The following is a 23980-nucleotide window of genomic DNA, read 5'->3' on the forward strand; positions in this document are numbered from 1 at the left end:
GCATGACACTAAATGACATCTGTTATAAGCATTAATTAATGTTCATGACATTGTCATGTCATAATTATGATTGTCTTATGACAGTCTTATGGCGCCACTGTCAAATAAAGTGTTACCAAATACCTTAACTAACAATTAAAGGGTATGACAACACCTGGGGAAAATCTAATATTCCATCATTTATTCATCAACGCATGCCTTTTGAATTCATATCATGCCACTTCGTGTAATTACACACATCGCAACACCAAGAAAATGATAGAAATTAGGTAGATTGTCATGCTAAAACGACCCGCCCCCGAGATGCAGGAAATCTAGCATAGTGTGTGCGTGACGTCACTATAAGGAAACAACCGGCTCAGTGCTTAGTACTGAATTTTCGGCGATGATGGCGGACAATTTTGTTTTTAGTTGCAGCGACGAATCCGACATAACGAACATTCTTCTTATGGTGACGAGGAGAGTTATGAACCTTTCTTTGGTGTTTTGGGTTATCAATTTGAGCCCAAACGAAAGCCAATGCAGCCTAATGAAAGGATCATTGAGGGGAGCAATCACACTGATGAAACACCGGCGGCAACAGAAACACCGAATGGTTAGTTTTGTATTTCTTTTTGAGAAGTTGATACACCGTGACCGCAAAATAATGTATAGAATAATTATCATTTAATGTGCTATCGTCGGTTTTCGCTCTGCCAACCGACACAAATATGAATGGGATTAGAGGATTTGTTCTATATATTTTATGAGCGATAATTTATACATGTGTCCAGTCCTATATCCAATGCGTGATATGTTTTTTATTAGAAAAGAGTACTCACTCTGGCCATTTGCTTTGCCTGGGGTGGTGGGGTGGTCTCATCAGAACCAGTCATCGTCCTCTTTCTAGTTATCTCGGGACATTTCGGTGGCTGCGCGTGTAGGTGGGCAACGCATCTGCTTTCAGCAGCAATTTCTTAGCAAAACCTGATTTCATTTGTCCATAGTTCATATAGCTTTCAGGTGTAAAATGCGCGCCACACAAAACCGTGCCAGAGGCTGGGTCTGCAAAATTAGCCCTCTTAGCACGGACGAACTTTACTCATTGTCTGCGTAGTCCAGCTCTTTTTCTCGCGTTCGGGAACTCATGGGTACTACATTGCGACAAATGGCTATTTGTAAACCACATAGCATGACAGGTTTGAACCATTTCAGCGATTTTTTGATAAAACACGAACGCAACTCTGTCGTCGATAAACAACGATGGCACCTGCCTCGACCTTTTGTTTCCTTGTTATGACGTCTTCGCCCCATTCGGCTGTTTCCGGAATACTTTCGGAAATGTTCGTAATTTTCGATCTATTTTCGATAATTGCTCATGAATGCGATTTATTTTTTTGTTAACTTTATTAATATTTGTTATCTTGCCACATAACGGTTCTATTGATATCTCACAGCCCCTTAGTGTTTTCATACCCTTTAATGAAACAACTGGAACAGTAACTGAAGACATAAATAGCACAGAACAAGAATCTGTAGCACTGCAATGCATGTTAGGAGGTATGTTGAATTACAACTGTGTTGACAGCAGGTCACTTCATTTGTTCTTATGACAATCTTATGATGCCGCTGTCAAATACGGTGATACCGGTTATTATCTTTTGGTGTAAATATCCTATCATACAGTGAGGACAGCTGCGGCTTATAGTCCAGTGCGGCTTGTCTATGAACAAATGTCATTTTTGTTTCAAATGTGGTGGGTGGCGGCTTATAGTCAGGTGCGGCTTATAGTCCGAAAATTATGGTAGGTTCTAGTTTCATTATTATTTAGCCTTTTCTGCCACTTTTTTATGGATTTATGTAAAAAAATCTGGTCTGCTATCATTTTGAAGTCACTTCTTGTCATATTTCAAAGCGCCATTAACACGCTGCCATCCACATTTTTCTTACATCCGGCCTGAATTTGCACCCCTGCGACGATCAGGCTGGGCGAGCCCCGGATACTGCAGGTGAGGGTGGCCCTCGTGTAGTTGAAAGAGAGGATTTCCAGTTGAGAGGCTGTGATGCTCCCGTTGGATGGTGAAACAATGCCGGGAAGGACCTGGTCACCGAGCTGCCATTCGATGCTGCCGCTTATAGTGGCCATGCCGAAGCAGTTGGTGTCGATGATGCAGGTGGCGTTGACGGGCGAACCCATGGTCACCACTGAACTGGTAACGTGGATGCTCGCACATGGTCGCCTGTCATTGTCTGAAAGAATATAGTTTAGTAGAATGGTGTCATTTGAATGTGGTAACTTGATAATTTTCCATTTTAGCTCACACTTTTATGTATGTATGTATCTATCTATCTATTAGGGCTGTCAAACGATTAAAATTTCTAATCCAGTTAATCACATCTTAAAAATTAATCGTAATTGATCGCAATTCAAACCATCTCTAAAATTGCCATATTTTTCTGTAAATTATTGTTGGAATGGAAAGATAAGACACAAGACGGACATAAACATTCAACATACTGTACATAAGTACTGTATTTGTTTATTATAACAATAAATCCACAACATGCCATTAAAATTATTAACATTCTTTCTGTTAAAGGGATCCACGGACAGAAAGACTTGTGGTTCTTAAAAGATAAATGTGAGTACATATAGTAATTTTATATTAAAACCGCTCTTAATATTTTCATTTTCAGCCACGTCGCTTTTCTTTTTGTGAACATTTTTTGTTGTTGTTGAGATTTTTGTTGTGCTTTCACTAAATGATACTGTAGCGACTTAACTGTTCCGCCCAAATGCATGATGAGAAGTTGGGCAACCATGACTGTCAGTGCTGGCTGCAAATGGTATACAGTATGTTCTGCGTTGTGTTCAATTAGGCCTGTTAAGATAAAGATCGTCTCTCGCTCCGCCTAAATGCATGATGGGAAGTTGGGCAACCATGACTGTTAGTAGTGTTAGTAAGCTAATAAAAGGCGCGGTCCAATGAACGCCTGTGTCCACTCGCATTTTTCTGCCATCTTGCTCTCAATGTGCTAAAACAGCGCCATCGTAAACTATTTGAGGCAACGCATGAATGGGTCATTCCGTGCATGCATTAATTGCGTCAAATATTTTAACGTGATTAATTTAAAAAATTAATTACCGCCCTTTAACGCGATAAATTTGACAGCTCTAATATATATACATATAGTATATACCGTAATTTTCGGACTATAAACCGCTACCTTTTTCCTTCATTTTGAATCCCACGGCTTACAGTCCAGTGTGGCTTATTTGTTTTATTATTTGGGTTAATAATGTCTCATCTCATGAGACTGTCATGTCATAATTCTGATTGTCTAATGACTTAGACAATCTTCTTATTGCGCCACTTTCAAATAAGTGTTACGAAATACCATAACTTGCAATCAGTGAAACAACTGGAACAGTAACTGAAGAAATAATTAGCACAGAACATGATTTTTTAAGTTATTTACATCTGTAGCACTGCAATGCATACTAGGGGGCATGTTGGACAACGACAGTGTTGACAGCAGGTGGCAACAGAGGGGGACCGTCTCCCCCAAGGGGGCAGTGATGGCCAAATGAAGCTTTACAGCCAATTGGTTCAAAGCTACATGGTGGTTCATTTGGTCTTATGACAGTCGTATGATGCCGCTGTCAAATAAAGTGTTACCGTTTAATTTCTTTTGGTATAAATTTCCCATAATACAGTGAGGACAGCTGTGGCTTATAGTCCAGTGTGGTTTATCTATGAACAAATGTCGTTTTCGTGTCATATTTGTCTGGTGGCGGCCAAACGATGTGCCTTTTTGTGCAAAAATTACGGTATATATACATATTATTTCCTCTAAAAAAACGCGTGTTAACGGGCAAACGGGTCATTCAAAAAATTCCCTGCATCACGCGAAAATTTTCGTTATTGTCATAGTTGAACAGTGACGGTCGGTCAAACGGTTTTTGGCTCTGCGGTGCGCCGAAGGAAAACAAGAGAAGGAATTTTACTATTCGGGCCTTTGGCTTGCCAAGCCCCATCTAAAAATGACTTCAATCCCATAAAATGACCATTTATTTTTCTCATAAAAAAGACCACGTTGTTTCCGTTAGGGGTGTGACAAAATATCGAAATGGTGATATACAGTATTGTGATACTTTGTATCCCAAAAGGTTATCGATATGCTCCTGCCAAGAATGGAGATATCGTTTTAAAAAGGTGTCAATGTTTAAAAAAACAAACAAACAAACAAACAAACAAACAAAAAAGGGACCAACAAGTTGCTATCAAAATCTTCCATCATAATAGTGTCTCAAGTAACTCTAAGGCTGCCATTGACGGTGGTCGACGCCCAATCCATTTAGACTGCGAACATTTGTTCATTCGAAATAGCGCTGCAGCTATCGATTATTTTAGTAGTCGATTAATCGATGAACTATTTAGTTCAAGTAATCGGATAAGGAACATAAAAAATTAAAATACCTGAGCTGAGCCTCACACGGTACATAAAAAAAACAAACAAAGAGGATCTATGTACAACAAAAGAAAAATTGGCTAACTTAGATAGCAAACGTCAGCTAGCTTAAATGCTATAAAATACTAACGCTTTTTTACAATGCTCTTAACTAATGGCCCAGACACATATTCCCACAAAAAATGGCTAAATACACCTTTAAACTAAATTACGAATGCATTCAAAAAATCGTTAGCTCAAACAGAAACTTAGCTTATGTTGGTCATAACAGGGTGCAGATGGATTCAGCCATGTGAAATGAGGTAGACTAGAGCGCCGTGTATCCACCAAAATAAATAAAAATGAATGCAAACACTTTCAAAACAAACCATTACAACGCCACTTTCATTAAACGACTACTCGAAGCAGCAAAAGTTAATTTGAATCTTTTTTCTAATCGAATACTCGAGTTAATCGATTAATTGTTGCAGCACTAATTCGAAACCAGACCATTCGCAGTCATTCTGTCTGATTTTCGGGGCATTTACAGGTCACTTGCTGTTCATTTCCAGGTCATTTACTGTTAAGTTTGAGTCACTGCCTAATCATTTGGGTGATTCCCAGGTCACGTCCTGTTCTGTAACACAAAATAAACAGGAAGTGACCCATAAAATACCCCAAAATCAACAGGAAGTAACTGAAAATCGACAGGTAAATGACCTTAAATGGACCAAAGTTACCTCATTGCCTGGCATTGGCTGCCACTGACGGCCATAGACGTTCAATTTGAAGTGGGAGGGATGGGACCCTCCCAGTTCAGATGGATTGGACGTCTACCAGTGATAAACTCATTCCATTTCGCAGCAGAAGCTTTTCTGTTTATTAGTTGTTTGTAGAATACCCTAGAATGTTTTCCTGACCAATGTATCGATATTCGTTGTATCGCCATATCGTCAGATCATCGTTATCGTGAGCTTTGAATTGCAAATCGTATCGTATCGTGAGGTAACAAGAGGTTCCCATTCCTAGTTTCTGTAATGTTATAAATATGCAAATAAAGCAATGTCCTTTTTCTCATATAATAACATTCATTTTTACGTATCATATGTGCTTGCCCAACACTACTGTGTACTTTTTTTGTTTTACACTAGAATGCATGACATTTTCTAAAGCCAATTAAGAATATGCCACGAACCCTCCCAGAATTTTGACAGCCAAGTAATCCCAATGCGACGACGAGGGCAATCATCATCTCGCGTTCGCTATTTTCCATCGCTACGTCCTCCGTAAAAGCGACACTCACCGTTTTCCGCGGCGTTCGCGGCCGCCAGCATGAAGAGCACTGACACCCACGCGGCCGCCATGACGGGAAAACCTGTCAAGCAGCCCAAAATAATGCACGCAGTCACATTTTCAAGATGTGTCATCCATGTTTTTTAGTTATTGGTTATAAATTACTGCATGAGATGGATGAAGGATAAAAAAAATAGCTGATGGGAGTGATTCTCCACTAAATTTCACCTGTAATGTCATGTCATCTATTCTAAAAAGAATGACAGTGTCTTTGAACTACTCACCATTCCACACACATCAAAACCTCGCTGAAGTTGGGATTTTACTTGTCTGCACTGGACTGAAAGAAAAAAAAAACACAAAGTAATTTTAGGAGTTGACTTCATCTAGACTATAATAATTGGATGTTTGCTTTTCATTTTGAACACGGAGCATATTAATCAACTTCAGTATTAGAGTAGCAAAACGTTGTGCTAAAGTAATGCGACTGTTAACCCGCTCCCATTGACTGTGATAGACGTCCAATCCATTTGAACCGCGAGAGGGTGGCAGCGAATGATCACTGCCAACCCTCCCATTTCAGATTAGATGTCTGTCCCCGTCATTGGGAGCCATTGATTTCAAACAGGGCGTGAATATCAAAAAGATCAAACACTGAATGACGAACTTTCCAACAATATGACTTGTGTGCTTTATAGTCAAATCTATTTCTATACTAATGCCGTAATTTTCGTACTATAAACCACTACTTTTCCCCCCTCATTTTGAATCCTGCGGTTTTTAATCCAGTGCGGCTTATTTGTTTATCTATTTGGGTTAATAGGCAACACTTTATTTGACAGAGGTGTCATAAGACTGTAATAAGACAGTCATAATTATGACATGACAGTATCATAGACATTTATGCTTATGACAGATGTCATTTAGTGTCATCCAGCAAATTATGTCACTAACTCCATTTATGGCCCGCTCAGATCTTTTACATCTATTCAAAAGTGAGATAATTTGCCGGATGACACAAAATAACATCTGTCATTAGCATTTGTTAATGCTCGTGGCAGTGTAATGTCATATTTAAAAATTAGAATGGTCTTATGACAGTCTTATGGCACTACTGTCAAATAAAGTGTTACCAAATACCAGGGGCGGACTGGGACTAAAAAGCAGCCCTGGACTTTGACTCAGCCCAGCCCACAAGAATCACTATACGAAGGGAAACACAGACCCCCCTAGGGGGGTCCGGGGGCATGCCCCCCAAGGGGCGATTAAAAAATTTTTTTTTAAACATTTTATTGTAAAATGCATCAATTTCGTGCACTTTGAGAGAAAATGAAGAAAATGTGTCTAGCCTGTGACTCTCTGACTTGGGGCACTTAAAGTACTGCAAGGCTGAACTGGAGTTGGGTTAATTTTCTGGTCTAGCTCTATGGTCAACCTGAATAAACAAATGAAATAATTTATTTCTTATAATTTAAGTTTTATGTATCCAATGGATTATAATATATCTCTATATATCTCTGTCTATAAAATGATTTCATTGTTTATGCCATAATTCAGTGGTCTCCAAACTATTCCACATAGGGCCGCAGCGCTTAGGATTTAATTCCTACATAACAAGACAACACCTGTGCACCAATCTGGTGTCTTAAAAGTGTAATCAGTTGATTGCAGTCAGGTGCTGCTTGTTTTAGCAGAAACTTCATTGGTTAAACTGTTGGTACTCGATGGTTGAAACAAAAACCAGGGCCACAGCGGCCCTTGAGGACCGGTTTGGAGACCCCTGCTATAATTAATCTTGCCATACAAATAATAAATTTCAATGAAAATACAATAAACATTTCAAGACAAATCCTGTATACATAACCTTTATTGGAAAGTATTAACCAGAAAACAAAACGATATATAAATGATTAAAAATATATATCATATCAATTTAACTACCTAAACTTTAAAGTGAAACCATTCATTTTATTAATATTTTGTTATATTTCTTCTGCATTAATATTGCTGCTGCGTGTGCATACGTTGTTTTACATCTAAAATATTTTTTCTGAGGAGAATGATAGTAGGACTAGCTAACTTGACATGATTGCAAACGGGTACATGGACTCACTGGCACTAACCCTTTAATTGTCATTTATTTCATTTAAAATGTAGCTACCTGGTGGATAACAATTGCCAGTACACCGAGCAAGTGACCCTCTTCATCCCTTTTTACTTGCCCTGCGCTTGACTGAGGAACTTCCACCAGCTTGTCATTGCCCCCTTCCTCTTCTTTTCTCTCTCCCTGTACCGGTTGCACGTCACAGAGCGGCTCCCGCTCCCCCTCTCCCTCTCACCATCGCCGGGGGCTGGGCTGCTTTTACCCGACCTGGCCGTTGCAGCCAGACTGCTGCTTGCGAAAATATTTGTCAACTTATGACATTTTAATGCTTCCCTCTCCAGTTTCTTTAATTTTTTTCTCCCTAACCTTCTCCGCGCCACCCTTCTCTTTTTCTTTTTTGCCACCACCATCCATATTGTGCATTAACGCTCGTCGCTATTTTGCTTGCACAAGGAACCAATGAAGGCTACTCAGTGCTTTCTTCTTTCTTCTAACAGCCAGGCGCATTGCTGCCACCTGTCGGATTGGATGCGAACTGTAGATAATCAGAGGCTAGGGGGGATAGAAACAGTGATGAATAATAATGAATTGCGGCCGCCGGCCGTCCAGGGCACCGGCCGTTCTGTGATCCTCCAGAACCCACAGATTACCAGTCCGCCCCTGCCAAATACCTTAACTAAAAATTAATGAAACAACTGGAACAGTAACTGAAGAAATAATTAGTAGGGGTGCACGATATCCATTTCTTTAAACCAATACCGATATCAATAACTTCCTGCTCCTCAAAGCCGATACCGATATCGATAACCGATAATAAATATATAATTTTTAAAATGTATAACCTGGGTTTTTGAACACCTGGAGGTTTAAAAAAAAAAAAAAAAAACTAGTGGTGGATTCAACATAGATTTGCCTTTGATCTCATCAGATTTTTCATAATGACATGAACAAAACAGTGCGGTTCACTTCTGCACTGCCCGACAGCCAGCTAAGAATGAATGCACTTCCATAAACCACAAGGCTTGGTCTGTCCTTGCTTTTATGGGAAGACACTCGCCTTAATATTGTGAAAGTACAACAGAAAAATACACATATTCAATACTCAATATACAACAAACTACACAATAAACTTATATACAGAACTATTATATGTATAGCATAGCACACTAGCTTGAGCTACTAAAGCATTGGCTGGCTTCTATAACACAACTTATGAAGTTCTGTACATATGACCCTTCACCACAGAAGTAAACATATATTGCACATCCATATGTTATAGTAAACATAAAATACTAACATATATTTCCGAGGTCGAAACGTAACAGAAAGCATTCACGACTGTCAATGCTCCCGCTAGACACCGCAATGTGTAAGTGATTGAACCAAACTACTGTAACAAAAAAATAGCTGCAGTGAATTATTCTGACCAGCAGGTGGGAGCAATGGCCCGCAAATGGTCAACTGATTTCCCATACTAGAAACTGTAAAGCCAGAACAGTACATATTATCGGTCCTATTATAAATGTTATTGGATTTATCGGGATGACGTCATAATTCCTATTATCGGACCGATAATTATCGGACCAATAATTATCGTGCACCAGTAATAATTAGCACAGAACAAGAATCTATAGCACTGCAAGGCATGCTGGAGGCATGTTGGACGACAACAGTGTTGACAGCAGGTGGCAGCAGAGGTTGACTGTCTCACCCAAGGGAGTAGTGATGTTTTCCATGTCGCTCTCCTTTATATGACCTGACTGAAATGATCAGTTCATCAGCAAGCTCTGCAGGAGCATGCTAACAACCCTGATTACCATAATTTTCAGACTATAAGGCGCCTCTCACCAAATTTGACACGAAAACAGCATTTGTTCATAGATAAGCTGCACTGGACCATTAGCCGCAGCTGTCCTCGTTGTATTATGGGATATATACACCAAAAGATATTAACCGGTAACACTTTATTTGACAGCGGCATCATAAGACTGTCATAAGACCAAATGAACCACCATGAAGCTTTGAACCAAATGGCCGCAAAGCTTTTTTGTTTCAAGAAGCTTCATTTGGCCATACTGCTCCATTGGGAGACAGTCAACCTCTGCTGCCACCTGCTGTCAACACTGTTGTAGTCCAACATGCCTACTAGCATGCATTGCAGCACTAGAGATGTCAATAACAATCAAAATTGGTAACACTAATTTTGAGCATGGCGCCATAAGACAGTCATAAGACCATCATAATTATGACATGACACTGCCATGAGTATTAATGAATGCTTGTGGCAGATGTCATATTTCATCATCCGGCAAATTATTTCACTTATGAATGGATGTAAACGATCCGAGCTGGACATAAATGGAGTTAGTAATATAATTTTCCGGATGACACTTCATGACATCAGCCATAAGCATTCATTAATGGCCATGATAGTGTCATGTCACAATTATGACATTCTTATGACGCCGCTGTCAAATAAAGTGTTACCTATTAACCCAAATAAATCAACAAATATGCCGCACTGGACTATGAGCCGCAGGTTTCCAAATGAGGGAAAAAAGTAGATTACGGTATTTGGTTCAGGTGTGTTGGAGGAGGGAGAACAAGCACGATAGGGGTTTTCTATGGCCTGTGCAATTATTCTTTCAATAGCTTGATGACACTGGTATTAAAATTTGATAAAATAATTGGAGATAAAAAAATCTAAGATTTTTTTTTTTTTTTTAAACAAAAAAAGTTAGCTATGAAAATATGTGATTAAACGCATACTGGTGGCCGAAATTGTCATTGCATGTAATTGACTTTCCAATACACAAATTTAAAATTACGACTTTGCTGGTAAAATTTTGTCTATAAAAGTTGTAAAGCAATGAAACACACACCAAAAAATGAATGAAATGAACAAAAAAATATTTTCATAATGGGTCAAAATTAATTTTCGAACAGCTCTTGTGACTAGCACCTTAGAGACGGTCATTTGCTTTGCTTAGCCAAAACTATCTGAGGACAGAAGAAACCAGATTGATATACATATTTTTTTTCTAACCTAAGCTTTCAAAAGCAACAACAACTATTGACCGAGAACTAAGAATTGAAGATGTGGACCATGAAACGCAGGAGAGCACCGCCAAAATGTTGAGCGAAGTTTCAGTTTGTCCAGTAAAGACGCTAATTGTACAACAGAGCCACAACCGAGGTACCATATTCAAGGGTGTGAGTGACTGGAAAAACTTGGCGTTAAATTGATATCTCCCCGGAATGCAAAAATCGGCGTCTATTTCTCCACGGAAAAACGCGTACGCTCACACACGCACGCACATCAACACACACATAATTGGGATGCCTGTATTTACGAGCATGGGCTAAGCTACTAACCGAGCACATATCTTGTAAGTTAACTTTATTGCTGACACTGTGTTTCGACGTCAACATGTTTTTCCCTCCCAGCCACAAAAGTCAAACTCCGCCAATGATTAAACGCGATTAAAAAATTCATTTGTGTGGCAGCACTAATTACTACATTACTTCACTTCATACATGTGTTAACTTTCTGCACAAATGAAGACCAACATTTTTCTCCCCAAAAAATCTGCTACTCTATTTCATATTATTAAAACCTCTCTTGAAAACAATCCCTCTTTGTAAATTTCACCCTTCATTTATACATGGCACTCTGTGTTGCGTATAAATGTGCAATTGTGTTGCAATGATTGTACTACAGTTGCCATATGTTTCCTTTCCCACTAGTGGAGGAGTACGGAGTTTATTGCAACACTCACCATTTAGCAACATCCTTGACAAACAGTACAATTACGCACTCTGTACCACTTCCCCCTTTTTTGTCTGATTTCTTACAACCAACTAACATAGTAGGGAATTACTAGATAAGAATACAATTGAATATTTTCTTACAAATGTACATTTAGGTCAACAGGTAAACAAATAAATGTGATGCCGCTGTTAAGAAATCTTAAATATTGATTTTAAATCTATACATTAGCATATGAAAAGAAAAGCTGAGGAACCGTATGTGAGAAGAGTCATTAAAACTAAAATAGAGTGTTGAATTTAAATTCGGGATTCAATCAGACTCACCACAGATGACAAAATCACGTCTCAGTCAGGCTCATTTGTGTCCACGTGCAGCCATCAAGCAAAACAGTTTTGTTTTGAAAGTGGAGCCCAATTTTCCAGGAAGAGCCTCTCGACTGTCGGGGAGGAGGAAGAAAAGAGGAAGGTTTTGCGGACAAACAAAAAGTATGTCGAATCTCAAAATGCAATTTCTGGAGCAATTGTGTGGGAATGCATTCATACTGGTTAATTGACAGATGTTAATTTTGTGGCACCTTTTGTTAAAGAGAGCAAGATTTTGGTTAAAAGTGTGAACATGTGAAAAGTGTCCATTTTAGTAGTGTTGAGTTGAAATATGAATAATGTTGCTGCTGCCCTTCTATCGGCGGGGTCGTCGGCGGGCCCTATAGACCCTACTCACATGACGTCACAACTACGCCCCCGCGCCATATTGTCCGTCAACTCGTCCTGTTGACACATTACCGCTACGTAAATTCCTCCTATTAAGGCGTGTTTTTCTGCTCGTTAACATTAATAATCAAAATGGTGAAGACGTGTGTGGCGGTCGGTTGCAATAACAAAGAAGATAGACGGAGAGACTTGAAGTTCTACCGTATTCCGAGAGACCCGGAGAGGAGAGCGAGATGGACTGCTGCAATTCGACGAGAAAACTGGGCTCCGAACGATTACCACAGATTATGTAGTAGTCATTTTATATCTGGTAAAATGCATTTGATATATATTTAGAGGGTTTTGGGCTGACAACCACAATTAAGATCATTGCTAGGCTAACCGCCGACAACATACCGTTTCAAATTCAAGATGCTTATTTCTTCCACCATCTTTATTTTTTGAATAATATTTAGCAGGTAACAAGTGAAAGAATCTGGCCTGGTCTACGGATCATCGGTTAAACAGGGGTGTCCAAACTTTTTGCAAAGGGGACCAGATTTCGTGTGGTAAAAATGTGGGGGGCTACCTGGGCTGATTTCCGTAGAACTATACATTTAAACAAATTTTAGCAAGCCCTTCTGTGTGTCACATTTGCTTTATTATTTTTTTTTAATTAATAATTTCAACAATCTCGCCATTGTGGCGTTCTCTTTCGACCCTCGGGCTCTTGTGAAATACTGCTGCTGTGAAATTAAATTAGCTTCAAGTTGCTTCAATTTCTCGTTGCGTATCTTCCGCGACTGTCTCTTTGCAAATGAGGCAGTCACACTTGTGTATTTTATTGAAGAAATAGTCCAATATGCACCTATCCTTGATCGCAGTCAACTTTTTTTTTTTATTGATTGTCGCCATTTTAGAAAATTGGAAGGAAAGGGTCACATGGGGTAATGTTGCTTAGAGTACTGCTCTTAAAGTTTTTCAAACTTTCGTGAGAATAGGCTGATTTTGTGTGGACAAGATAGTTGTAGATATCAGGGTAGCAGATGTCAGGCAGAGACGGCGAAGACAGCGGGTCGAAAAACATCGATTTAGGCATCAAATATGGATCTGGCGAATGGATTAACTGAAGCTTTTCCACATAACGCCTTTTATGCAACGCATCCAATGAGTTTACAGCGTCAGATAACACCGGGGCTTCCATGAATTGCTCTATAAATTGCACGACTAATTGAAACCATTGAGAATAGGGCTAAACAATGACGGACAATATGGCGGCCGGATACAGCGACACGTCATTTTGTGACGTTGGTGAGTAGGGTCTATTGGGGCCCATGGGATCAGGGGTGGGACTTGTTGTCCCTTGCTGTGGGGGGTGGTTGTACCCTGGTCGCCGGCGCGTGGTGTGGTGCTCATTCTGGGATGCGGGGTGGGTGCCCGGGGTGCGGTGGGGGTTGGGCCGCTGGGGGTGGTCTGGGGCAGAAGGGTGGTGTCGGGGTGCTTCTCTCACCATGCGGTTTTGGCAGGCGGGACTCCACTTCATTTTGCACTGTAAATATGTTTCACATTTGGCACATACACACTCAACTAAGATCTTCAGGGAGAGTTGGAACGGGACTGTACAGTCCTGGGCCGGTCCCCCTTGATTGTAATGTATCATACACCTCTTTTACAACACCACATACATTATATTCCATGGGGGAGTGAAGCGAGGGGCGGTGGGATGTGCCCCTGGGAAGAACTTATTCGGCGGTCCCACTGCCCTCAGCCGTGCTCTCCTATTTTAATGCATACACTGCACTACCCTCTCCATACAATCCCGTCACGGTCCGGCGTAATGGCTGCCAGTTGGTCCCACAGTTTTCTGTATGGCGTGGCTCCTGGGATAATGCCACCTCTTTGCCTGGGCTGCCGGCCGCAGGTGTTGTGGGGGTTGGGGCCCCGGTCCCGCACCGTCCCATGGCGGCTTCTTGTCGGTCTCCTGCTTCCGCCTTCCCCGGCCTTGGGCACCGGCTGAGTGCCAGTAGGTCGGTGGGGTGTCGCCCATCCCGGGTGGGGATCCTGTCCTGCCCCGGGCCTAGTGGGCCGTGGGGGTCCCGTAGTGTGCCATGTCCTTTGTGGCGGTGGCTGGTGGGCCAGGTGGGCTGCTTTGGCAATGGCAAGCGTGTGGGGCGCTGGCGCGTTCCCTCATCCCTTCCCTGAAGGCCAGTTAATGGGGGCGCAGATGCTCCGGGGGACCACCCTAGGTCCCGAGAAGCTGGCGACCGCCCCTTTGCTGGAGCTGCAGGAGGAAGGATCGGCTGCACTAGCTCACCCACCAAGATTGGTTAGGGAGGGGCCATGCCCCAGGGTGGCCCCCACGCAGCATTTCACTTGTCTGCAGGACTATCACATGTCTGATGGGATTCACCAATGAGTGCAATTAGACACACTCAAGTAGCGAGAATATCAGTGCCAGGATTAGCGGTCAGGCAGCATAGAATAGGATGTCAACATATCTACACTTAAAAGTGATTCACATATGAACGGGTTCTACAGCTCACACTGCTTTCTTTGTGTACACTCCCTCCATCCCGCCTAATCACATTTTATTTTGACTCACCCCCCTCCTCTTTCTCCTCAGCCCCCCACATTGTGTCCATGGGAAATACAATTAGCTAACGATAGCACCACTATATTCATAGGTAGGCGTTCAATGTTGTTCAATCTTGTTTGTTCTTCTCTTCTCTCTCCGTCTCTCCTTTTATATTTTCCTTTTTGTACCCCATAATCCCTGTTATGAATAATCCCAACGGGAATATAACATACTCTCATGTGATACATTAAAACTGTTCTGACCATAAGGACACTCAGATTCACCTTCTCCGTGTCAAAGCAACTGAACAGGACAGGTTCAAAAATAAATAACAAAAATAAAATGTTCCCTTACAAATAAAAATTTAGCGTTTGCATTATTAATGCATTCTTTTCTTGTTCTAGTAGTAATGGCATACCGCAAGCAACACGTCACTTCTGTTCATTAATATTCACGACATTAGCTACTGTTGCTAAGTAGGGACGAGCCACCGTTTGTCCCAAATAGGAAATGAATGGAAATCGTGTACGAAGGAGATGTTTACAGCACTAAACCTACCAATTCTCTCCGAAAATGATGTGCCTGGTGCCAAATTCACTGGCAAGGATGTGGAAGAACATAAAAATGTTCAGTTAAAGAGATAGCTAGAGTGTCGAAGGCTGAAAAAGACGGGGAAAAAAACGAGCCGACCTAAGCATAGCCTTAGCTTTTTTAATCGACGCGACTGGCAATGACATTCTCCTGTTTCAACAAGCTATCCTTTCCCATCAGCCCTGTCTTTCTTATATATCCTCTGGTTGTCCTAGGTCTCTTACCGTTTTTGGGGGTAATTTAGTTAGCTTTGTGTAGCGATCGCAAATGCTACTCAGTGACAGCGAACGAACACTTTCCAAATTTTTTCATTGAAAACAAATCTTAATTCTATGATTTATTTACACTTCCCCCTTACTAAAGTTGTTTATATATATATATATATCACATACACTCACCGGCCACTTTATTAGGTATACCTGTCCAACTGCTCGTTAACACTTAATTTCTAATCAGCCAATCACATGGCGGCAACTCTGTGCATTTATGCATGTAGACATGGTTTAAGATAATCTCCTGCAGTTCAAACCGAGCATCAGTATGGGGAAGAGATGTGATTTGAGTGACTTTGAACGTGGCATGGTTGTTGGTGCCAGAAGGGCTGGTCTGAGTATTTCAGAAACTGCTGATTTCCTGGGATTTTCACGCACAACCATCTCTAGGGTTTACAGAGAATGGTCCCAAAAAGAAAAAATATCCAGTGAGCGGCAGTTCTGCGGGCGGAAATGCCTTGTTGATGCCAGAGGTCAAAGGAGAATGGCCAGACTGGTTTGAGCTGATAGAAAGGCAACAGTGACTCAAATAACCACCCGTTACAACCAAGGTAGGCAGAAGTTGAACTTTGAGGCAGATGGGCTACAGCAGCAGAAGACCACGCCGGGTGCCACTCCTTTCAGCTAAGAACAGGAAACTGAGGCTACAATTTGCACAAGCTATTCGAAATTGGACAATAGAACATTGGAAAAACGTTGTCTGGTCCGATGAGTCCTGATTTCTGCTGCGACATTCGGATGGTAGGGTCAGAATTTGGCATCAACAACATGAAAGCATGGATCCATCCTGCCTTGTATCAACGGTTCAGGCTGGTGGTGGTGGTGTAATGGTGTGGGGAATATTTTCTTGGCACTCTTAGGGCCCCTTGGTACCAATTGAGCATCGTTGGAACGCCACAGCCTGCCAGAGTATTGTTGCCGACCATGTCCATTCCTTTATGACCACAATGTACCCAACTTCTGATGGCTACTTTCAGCAGGATAACGCGCCATGTCATAAAGCTGGAATCATCTCAGACTGGTTTCTTGAACATGACAATGAGTTCACTGTACTCAAACGGCCTCCACAGTCACCAGATCTCAATCCAATAGAGCATCTTTGGGATGTGGTGGAATGGGAGATTCGCATCATGGATGTGCAGCCGACAAATCTGCACCAACTGTGAGTTGCCATCATGTCAATATGGACCTAACTCTCTGAGGAATGCTTCGAGCACCTTGTTGAATCTATGCTACGAAGAATTGAGGCAGTTCTGAAGGCAAAAGGGGGTCCAACCCGTTACTAACATAGTGTACCTAATAAAGTGGCCGGTGAGTGTATATATGTCTATATATATAACAGTAGCAGTCAGATACCATTGTAATTCTTTTCAGGTCATTCATTGTCAGACCGAAGCCGTACGGCACAACATTACGCTAAAAAAATAAGTTAAAAATATAAAAATGGCTTACCTCTTTGTCCTCTGAAAGACCATGACAACCCAACAAAATGTTTACTGCATATGAAATGTGAATGGATTCACCGAGCTGGTGTTAAAGTCCGCGCAAGTTGATTCGGTCTTCACATTTTTTCCTCCCGAGTTTTTGGTTTCCGAAAACATATGAAGAAAACATCCTTCATGTGTCGTAATGTCTAGAGTCGTTTCTACAAGTTCCAAAAAGGAATGCGTGATCGGCATGTTCGTTTTTGAATGAATACTGGAGTAAAGTGGCACAAATTACGTTGTTTCTATGCGAGGGCGGGTCTATAATGTCCCACTTCGGCTTTACTTCCGCTTTACAATGCGACGTCACGGTCTAAAAATTGTATGCGTGCGGTACGCCATTAAAAGGTTTTAAACAGTTTTGCCAACGCAACAACCAAAAATGAAGTCCGTGTCTGCTATGTTTTTTTTGCTAAGACAACAAAAGCACATGAACATGATGCACTGATAATTAGCAATTAGCAAGTGGTAAGCATCATCTTTCTGAGAGCAATTAAAAGCGGCATTAACCCAGATTGCCAGCTCTTCTTTGTGACCTCACATGCACCTGTGCTAATGTCTACAGGAGGGGTGTGAAAATATATCATAAAGGTGATATATTGCTACTTTATAGCCCAAAAGATTATCGATATGCTCACATCAAGAATCGGTATATCGTTTTATAAAAGTGTCACTGTTAAAAAAATAAATGAAAATGAACCAACAGGTTGCAACCAAAATCTTCCATTAGAATTGGTTCTACGTCAGCTCACTGGCTGCCATTGACGGCGCTAGACATCCAATTCATTTTGACTGGATTAGACGTCTAGCACCGTCAGTGGCACAAACCAGAGCATTCTTAGCCTTTGTGTGGTCATTTTTAGTATTGGATGCTACATTTCAGCAAGCACAAAATAACTGCCCCAAAGGGACACAATGAATCCCCGGCACTATTTTTGATTAGCACGCTAGTTAGTGCGCTTAATAAGACACTTGCCGACTGCTCCTTGCAGACGTGACCGAGCTCACATTAGTCACGCGGCTGGAAAAATGGCCTCGGAGACCGACGGCATTATACGGTCGTTAACTGCAATCGGGCCAGGCGTAATCGCTGCGGCGGCGGCTAATCGCTGATGCTAACGATGGACTGATGAAGGCTCGAGTGGGAAGTCAGATCAGGAGTTCATGATGAGTGCAGTTGATGTAAGCGAATGGGTCAACTCTTTCTCTACCAATAAGGAGTCTATACGCTAATTTCATTTTTCTGCTTCTGCTTCTGCGGTTTTTAAGCTTTTGAAACAAATAAAATAAGGCAAAGCTACTAGTAGAGTGGTATGAAAAAGTATCTGAACCTTTTGGAATTTCTCATATTTCTGCATAAAATCACCATCAAATATTATCTGATCTTTGTCACAATCACACAAATGAAAAAAAGTGTCTGCTTTAACGAAAACCACCCGAAGATACTGTATATAGGTTTTCATATTTTAATGAGGATAGTATACAAACAATGACAGAAGGGGGAAAAACAAGTAAGTGAACCATCACATTTAATATTTTTTGGCCCTCTCTTTGGCAGCAATAACTTCAACCAGACGCTTTCTGTAGCTGCAGATCAGTCTGGCACATCGATCAGGACTAATCTTGTGTCCAATATTATTTCAAAAACTGCTGTAGTTCAGTCAGATTCCTGGATGTCTGGCATGAATCGCTGTCTTTAGGTCATGCCATAGCATCTCAATGGGGTTAAAGTCTGGACTTTGACTTACCACTCCAGAACGTGTATTTTGTTCTTCTGAAACCATTCTGAAGTTGATCTACTTGTGTGTTTTGGATCATTGTCTTTTTACAGCATCCATCTTTTTAGCGTCAACTGTCTGACAGACTGCCTCAGGTTTTCCTGCAAAACATCAGGATAAAATTTTGAATTCATTTTTCCATTAATGATTGCAAGTTGTCTGGGCCACGAGGTAGCAAAACAGCCACAAATGCTCCCTCCACCACGCTTCACAGTGGGGATGAGGTGTTGATGTTGGTGAGCTGTTCCATTTTTCCTCCACACATGATGTTGTGTGTTACTCCCAAACAATTCAACTTTGGTTTCATCAGTCCACAAAATATTTTGCCAAAATTTCTGTGGAGTGTCCAAGTGCTTTTTGCGAACATTAAACGAGCAACAATGTTTTATTTTTGGCACCAGTGGCTTCCTCCGTGGAGTCCTCCCATGAACACCATCGTTGGGCATAGTTTTACTAGTTGATGTGTGCACAGAGATACTGGACTGTGCCAGTGATTTCTGTAAGTCTTTAGCAGACAGTGTAAGTTTCTTTTTCACCTCTCTGAGTATTCTGCGCTGAACTCCTGGCACCATCTTTGGTGGACGGCCACTCCTTGGGAGAGAAGCAACAGTGCCAAACTCTCTCCATTTGTAGACAACTTCTCTGACTGTCGATTCATGAACATCCAGACTTTTAGAGATGGGTTTTGTAAACTTTCCCAGCTTTATGCAAATCAACAATCCTTGATTGCATGTCTTCAGACAGCTCTTCTGACTGAGCCATGATGCCCATCAGACAATGTTTCTCATCAAGGCAATTATTAACAGGTGTGGGTTTTATAGTGGGCAGGGCATCGGCTAGCCCCCCCTCTTCATTTGCTGGGGTGGTGGTAGGGCACTGGGGTGGCCTCCAAGCAGCATTTCCACTTTTCTGCAGGACTATCACACGTCTGAGTGGGTTGGACATACTCAGGTAGAGAGATTGTCGGCAGGATTAGCGATCAGGTAGCATAGAATAGGATGTCAACATATCCATACTTACAGGTGATTTACATAATACTGGGTTTCCCACCTCACATTGCTGAATTGTGTACACCTCACCCAACCTAATCAAGTCTCTTTTTGACCCCCCTTCTCGGTCATCAGGCCCCACAAATTGTGTCCAAGCTAAATATAATAAGCTAAAGATTGCACCACATTGTTCATAGCATAGGCGTGTAATAATGTATTTTGTTGTTGTTGTTTGTTCTTCTCCTCTTCTGTCTGCCTCCTTCCTTTCTGTCCCCTCACAACCCCTGAACAGGACAGGTAAGGAGAAAAAAAAAAAATCAAATTTGTATGACAACTGTATAGAGAGCATAATTGTTTTCATAAACATAGAACAATATTTTTTTGTTTATAGAAATCATATAAAATTCAGTTACATTACCTAAACAATATATTCAGCGGTTGCATTCTGTCAAAAAATGAATCATGTTGATCAAATTCCAGTGAATCCTTAGACACCAAATTCCTCATAAGAGATTAAAAAATGTGTAGATAGTAATTTGAACTGATTCCAAAGATACTAGCAGACAGTTTGCATGTGTCCAAACATGCTAATAATAACACATAAGAGGGGAAGAGGAACAGAAAGTCACTCACATGCATTTCAGCACATATGGTTGCTCCATCTGCGACTTGGAGCACATCTGCATTTTAACAGCAGGCGAGGTGTCACTTTGCCGCCAATGTACAAATTTAATGTTTAATGCGGGCAGGTGAACACCACTGCTGGAGATGCGACAGTGAAGGGTAAGCAAGTCAGAGGAGTATGTGAAATATTGTCTGTAAAAAGCTTTTAAAGATTGACTATAAAAGTATGATATTAACTCATACAATGATTGGATTTTACAGACTACAATACAAATTACGTCACGGTGTAAAATTAGGGACAACTATCCCACCTGGCTTCCGCAAAAATTTCCAATTAAATTTCCGTTTTTATATGTTTTATGCAATCCTCAAAACTTTTAATGCTGCGACACAGATGTTTTTCGTTAGCCTGTCTATGGCAGTTCATTATTTTGTTAGCATTAAGCTAAAGTGTATCAATAAATAAGGCTTTCACAATTATTAGATTATTGGACAACTATTTTGATTGTCAATTAATTGTTAAACATACATTGTTGACCTAAAAATTGCCAAGTAAATAAATAAATAAATAAATAATAATAATAATAAATTAGGGTTGCAGCTATCGAATGTTTTAGTAGTCGATTAATCGATGGACAAGTTAGTTCGAATAATCGAGTAATCTGATAAGGAACATGAAAAATTAAAATACCTGAGCTGAGCCGCAAACGGTATAATATATTTTTTTTTTTCAATGAGCATCTATATACAAGAAACGAACAATTGGCTAACATATAGAAAAAGTCTGCTAGATTAAATGCTATACAATGCTAAAGTTTTATTTACAATGCTCTTAACAAATGGTTGCCACAAATTACCACAAAAATCGGTTAAATATACCTATAAACTAAATTATGATAGCATTAAAAAACATTAGCTCAAACATAAACTTAGCTTACGTTAGTCTTAACGGGGAGCAGTTGGATTCAGCCATGTGAAAAGAGGCAGACCAGAGGGCAGTGTATCCACCCTAATCAATAAAACTAAATGCAAACGCTTTCAAAATAAACCAATACAACGCCACTTTAATTAAACGAATACTCGAAGCAACAAAATTTAATTAGAATATTTTCTTCTTCTCGAATACTCGAGTTAATCGATTAATCGTGGCAGCACTAAAATAAATATTGTCCAAATCCTCCCTTTGCCTTCGTGCCTCCTAATAGTATATATATATATTTTTTTAATTTTGTTAATTAAACAACAAAAAAGAAAAACAAATAGTATTCTCTTATTTATGGATATCTATATTATCTATTTATTTATTTGTTTTTATGCACGTAAATAACCATGTTCAAAAACTAGAAAAAAAACAGTAGACTTCGCTTTGTAAAACAATGTTATACTTACATTACTACGTTACATTTACAGGTAAAATGCAAAGCCCAGCTTAAAGATGAGTGTTGTTTTTGGCAGCCCTTTTAATTTAGTCTTAGTCTTTTGACGATAATACGTATTATTCTTAGTCATGTTTTAGTCATTTCGAAATGTGTTTGTCTAGTTTTTGTTGACGAAAATGCAGAATAATTTCATCTAGTTTTTGTCAATGTTTACTCAAAATGTTTTCGTTTATAAAATTCTAAAGTTTTAGTCCAAAAATACAGTAAATATATAAAGGTTTCTAACAATTTCGAATGAACATTGACAGACAAGTACATATTGTCGCGTCTATAATTATGGTGTCACTGTCAAATAAAGTGTTGCCAAATACCATAACTAGCAATTGATGAAACAACTGGAACATTAAGTGAAGAAATAATTAGCACAGAACATGAATTGTGATTGTTATTTACATTTGTAGCTCTGCAATGCATGCTAAGAGGCATGTTGGTCAACAACAGTGTTGACATAAGCCGGAAGAAGAGGTTGACTGTCTCTCTCAACGGAGCAGTGATGGCCGAATGATGCTTCTTGGAGCAATGAAACTTTGCAGCCAATTGGTTCAAAGCTTCATGGTGGTTCGTTTGGTCTTTGACAGTCGTATGATGCCGCTGTCAAATAAAGTGTTACCGGTTAATATCTTTTGGTGTAAACATCCCAGAATCCAATGAGGACAGCTGGGGCTTGTAGTCCAATGCAGCTTGTCAATGAACAAATGCCGTTTTCGTGCAAAATTTGGTGAGTGGCGGCTTATAGTCAGGTGCACCTTATAGCGAAAATTACGGTAATTAGTGGACTAAGCTAAGAAATACCTAATTATTAGTGATTAATCGATTATCAAAATAATTGTTTGCGGCAAATTAGTGCTTGTGAAGTGAATGTGTTCTCATCAAAGATCATTTCTACTGTATCTGTACATTTTCCTGTAATTCAAAGCAAAAAAAAAAATGTTCGAGAGCTTTTATCTCATGATACTTACAGTACTTACAGTTGATATTTCAGCCTGCAGATCTCTCAGGGTGCAGACAATTAAAAAAACGTGTGGCATTTGCCAAGGCCCACAGCCTGTTAAAAGGATGGATGCTGGAAAAGTGGCAAAAGGGGGATTTTTCAGATGAATCTTCAATTGAATTACACCACAGTCGCCGCAAATATTGCAGGAGACCTACTGGAGCCCGCATGGATCCGAGATTCTCTCAGAAAACAGTGATGTTTGGTGGTGGCAAAATCATGGTCTGGATTTACATCCAGTATGGGGTGTGCGAGAAATCTGCAGAGTGGAAGGCAACATAAATAGTCTGAAATATCAACAGATCTTAGCTGCCTCTTACATTCCTAACCATAAAAAGGGACAAATTCTGCAGCAGGATGGTGCTCCATCGCATAACTCAATCTCTACCTCAAAGTTCCTCAAGGCAAAGAAGCTCAAGATCCTCCAGGACTGGCCAGCCCAGTCACCAGACATGAACATCATTGAGCATGTCTGGGTAGGATGAAAAAGGAAGCATGGAAGATGAAACCCAAGAATGTTGATGAACTCTGGGAGGCATGCAAGACTGCTTTCTTTGATGTACCTGATGACTTCATCAATAAATTGTATGAATCCTAGCCGAACTGCATGGATGCAGTCCTTCAAGCCCATGGAAGCCACACATGATATTAAATTTGGATCTCACAGCACCACTACTTAATTCGCTTCTGTAACATATTTTGTATTTGAAGCACATTTTTTGTTCAATTTTCACACTACTTTCTGTAGGCGACAAAACTTTTGTCTTGCCAAAATTTGACCTTTATGTCTTCTTTAATTGATCAATCTTTTTTCAGTGAAACAAGTATATTTTTGTACATTCAACATCACTTCGGGTGCTCTAGACATATGAGCCATTTCTGAAACCAATTGAATAATTAAAAATCTGGTTATTAGCAATTGTTTCTACGAAAAGGATAAGCGACATG

General features: G+C 40.4%; 1 protein-coding gene across 2 annotated transcripts in view; it reads right to left on the minus strand.

The window, feature by feature from the left end:
• The window catches only part of csf3r (colony stimulating factor 3 receptor), a 126035-nt gene that overhangs the window by 26500 nt on the left and 75555 nt on the right, over positions 1-23980 (minus strand). For both annotated transcript variants that reach the window (XM_057834311.1, XM_057834310.1), the window contains exons 9-15: positions 23362-23504; positions 23191-23291; positions 23001-23104; positions 11924-12036; positions 6009-6064; positions 5735-5806; positions 1930-2229 (exon numbers count right to left, since the gene is read on the minus strand). In XM_057834311.1, coding sequence (XP_057690294.1) covers positions 1930-2229; positions 5735-5795 — 361 coding nt within the window. In that variant the 5' untranslated portion in view covers positions 5796-5806; positions 6009-6064; positions 11924-12036; ... (1 more) ...; positions 23191-23291; positions 23362-23504. The remainder of the gene's footprint in view (positions 1-1929; positions 2230-5734; positions 5807-6008; positions 6065-11923; positions 12037-23000; positions 23105-23190; positions 23292-23361; positions 23505-23980) is intronic.

This window comes from Corythoichthys intestinalis, chromosome 4 (genome assembly GCF_030265065.1).
Source record: "Corythoichthys intestinalis isolate RoL2023-P3 chromosome 4, ASM3026506v1, whole genome shotgun sequence".
Lineage (NCBI taxonomy): Eukaryota > Metazoa > Chordata > Actinopteri > Syngnathiformes > Syngnathidae > Corythoichthys > Corythoichthys intestinalis.